This window comes from Aplysia californica, unplaced genomic scaffold, assembly GCF_000002075.1.
Source record: "Aplysia californica isolate F4 #8 unplaced genomic scaffold, AplCal3.0 scaffold00337, whole genome shotgun sequence".
Classification (NCBI taxonomy): domain Eukaryota; kingdom Metazoa; phylum Mollusca; class Gastropoda; order Aplysiida; family Aplysiidae; genus Aplysia; species Aplysia californica.
Window position 1 is genome coordinate 633,644 of NW_004797607.1, and position 3,328 is coordinate 636,971.

Here is a 3,328-nt window from a genome sequence, read left to right on the forward strand (position 1 = left end):
AGAGAGAGAGAGTGAGAGAAAGAGAGAGAAAGAGTGAGAAAGAGAATGGAAGAGAGAGAAGAGAGAGAGGGAGATGGAGAGAAAAAGAGAGAAAGAAATAAAAAGGCAGAGCGATACGAAGAGAAAGGGGGAGAGAGAAAAAGAAAGAGAAAGAGAGAGAGAGAAGGAGTGAACGAGAAAGATAGATAGAAAGAGAGAGATAGAGAGAGAGAGAAAAAAGAGAGAGATAGAGGGCAAGAGAGAGAAAGAGGTAGACGAAAGGGTCGAGCGACTTCAACCTGTGTACCCATCCCAAACACTATCTGGTATAATTAATTTATTCAAATCTGCCCTAGACATCGCTACTCTGTTTCGTTGCCATGGTTTGTTAGTGTATGTGTGTGCATGTTTGTGTGTGTGTGTGTGTGTGTGTGTGTGTGTGTGTGTGTGTGTGTGTGTGTGTGTGTGTGTCACTGTCATTCACATTATAATCATTTTTTTATTTAGCTCACAAGCAAGCACCTATTTGCAGAAAAAGGGAGTAAAGTACATTTCCTATTGATAAATTTGAACTCAGATTTTTTTCCTTTGGAAGCCTTATACTGCTTTAGGTTTGTTAATGGCCGGACTGGTTTCACAATAACAGGGATTGGCATTGTAGAGGTTTTCCGAAAGCGTCTGCCCTCAATACCCCTAGTCCCACCCCCTCTTCCTACCCCTCCCCTTATCTACCAGCCCCTCTCCCCCCCTCCCTTATTCAAACCCTCCGCTTATCTTACAGCCCCTCTTCCTCCCCCTCCCTCATCCAAACCCTCTGCTTATCTTACAGCCCCTCGTCCTCCCCTTCCCTTTTCAAAACCCTCCGCTTTTCATCCAGTCCCCTCTTACTCCCTGCTCCCCCCCCCCCATACCCGGCCACCTCCAGCCCCCTTCACTCCAAACATCAGCGGCATCGTTCCCCTGATCACGACAGCGAGTGATTAAAGTAATTGAGGATCTGCGCAGGCCTGTTTACCCGTCAGCCATAATTAACATACACCGGAAGGGCGCTTACGGTGTCTCGACAAGATAGTTGCCCTCGGGACATTATGGTGTCACAGTTCTTTAGGTCGTCTTCACAAATTTAAACTCCTGGGGCAAAACCCGATTAATATAAAGTCTCTTTTCAACAAGTCCAAAAATGATGCTCTAATATAACGCCGAAAGGCCACGTATGAGGCCGGCCTTCCAGTTGCGTGGATAATTTTTCCATCGATTCAAAGCTTCATTTTGTGATTGCCGTTAACACTTGTTAACGAACCTTTAGAATTATTTGAGCACATCACCTTTATTATTCAGCCTTGAGGCACCTCTCTCTATCTCTGCTCTTCAAGCCCCCCTTCCTCTGTCTCTGTATCTCTGTAGCTCTCTCTCTCTCTCTCTCTCTCTCTCTCTCTCTCTCTCTTTGTCTCTCTCTGTCTCTCTTTCAGTTTCTATCCCTCGCTCTCTCTCTCTCTATCTCTCTCTCTCTCTCCACCAGTATCCTTTTCTTATTGGTTGTCATACTCATACAAACTCACACACGCGCACACACACACACAAACAAACACACACACACACACATACAAAAACACACACACACTCAGGTACATACAAATATCTTTACCCCCCTCCCACACACATACACACAAATCGAATGTGTACTGACACACAGGTCAGCAGACAGATACTCTCTTTCTTCCAACATAATGTATTATTCATAGTCTCATTAATGAAAACCAATTGCAAAAAAGATGTTCATATACAAGAAAATATACACCAGACCCCCAAGTACATTCGATCGGGTGAGTTTCACGAGAGCGTCTTGAATCAGTAGAAGAGCCAAGTCGAACCACATGCATTAACTTCAAAGAGAAGAGCATTTCTGAACACAGTCTCCACTCTCAAGAATTCGTTATGGTGGGGAGGGGGAACCCTATCAATTTTAATACTCTATTTCTCGATTGGGACAGAGCCAGTTTGGAAGATCATAATAACATGATAATTCTACGGTATGAAAAATGCAAAACTGTTACTTCGCTAAATGTATTCCAACAGACACACAAAACTGACCCTGTTTAGGAGTTCATTCCAATTTATACGCTGTTCCCTGACTTTAAAAGAATGTAAATGGAAGCTGATCTTAATGTCGAGTGCAAACAGCGGGGCAATTTGGGCCGCAGGATAACTTTGAAAGAGTCAGCGTTTTACTCTTTAGGCTTAATATTAACGTTCACAAAGGATAAAACCTAGGTGAAAAAGGTACACCGGTGCTTTGCATCGGAAGAGGGAGTTACCTTATTCTTCAGATTTTCTCGTGACCTTTTCGCTCGTACGGTGTACTCGGAGTCACGCATGAGCTATAGGTGTCATTGTGATGAAATCAGCAGCTCATGAAAATATTGAAATCGAAACAACTGCATTTTCCGCGTGTTGATCAATTTCTACCGATTTTTATTTTTGTTTTGCGCTCAAAATCTTGTATGAACATTTAAAAACACATTTGTGTTTTGTTTTTACTGAGATGAGAATTGATCAAACGGATAAAACATTAATCTGCAGTTTCGAAGGACACTACAGCTTAAGAAGTCATCCAAATTTGGCGTCCATTTTCTTGCTAATTTTACCTCAGACACCAAACGACCCCCTACCTCCTTCAATCATAAATATCTCAATATCTTGATTTTTATTCAAAATAGATGGGTAATTTTTCATCAAAAAGAAGGCAGATGAACACTCTTTAAAATAGTACCAATAACTCTTTATGCCCTCAGATTGACGAGCGCCTCATTTTACTGTGTCGTGATACATAATTCAGGTGGCTGAGACCGATGTGCTTACGCCACGAAAGGTAAACGCACCCTATCCTAGTCACGCTTGATGTATAGTGCTTGTGGTCTCTATTATTATAATGATATTCGTCTGAGACCCTGGTGCAGAATCATCTTGTCGTGGGGCAAGCTATGATTGTTGAGTATGATTCTTTTCCAGCATATGATTTGTTTCAGTGATTGCAACAAATGTTTTGTTCCCCACAAAGGAACAAATCACAATGTTATATTCATATTAATATATTAGCCCAATCTGACTCACACAAAATGTATCCAGTTAAACAGAGTTTTAAATACACTGGCCCAATTTTATTGCAACGTTACTTTGTATCTAGAGAATGGCAGAGGAATCTTATTCATGACCGCATGTTGACTTTCTGGTTACGTTTATAATTACAATGGAATTCCCATTGAAACCAACAGTTTAAAAAAAAAGGAAAACAAATTATAAGCAAACATAATACACACTCATACAAATACACACTCATACACATTCACAC

At 41.4% G+C, this 3,328-nt stretch overlaps 1 protein-coding gene across 1 annotated transcript in view; it reads right to left on the minus strand.

Annotated features, from left to right (window-relative positions):
- The window catches only part of LOC118478028 (cholecystokinin receptor type A-like), a 4,823-nt gene extending 3,891 nt beyond the window's left edge, over positions 1–932 (minus strand). Inside the window, exon 1 of the mRNA XM_035970908.1 lies at positions 891–932. Within this exon, the coding sequence (XP_035826801.1) occupies positions 891–932 (42 nt within the window). The remainder of the gene's footprint in view (positions 1–890) is intronic.
- Between the last annotated feature and the right edge of the window lie 2,396 nt (positions 933–3,328).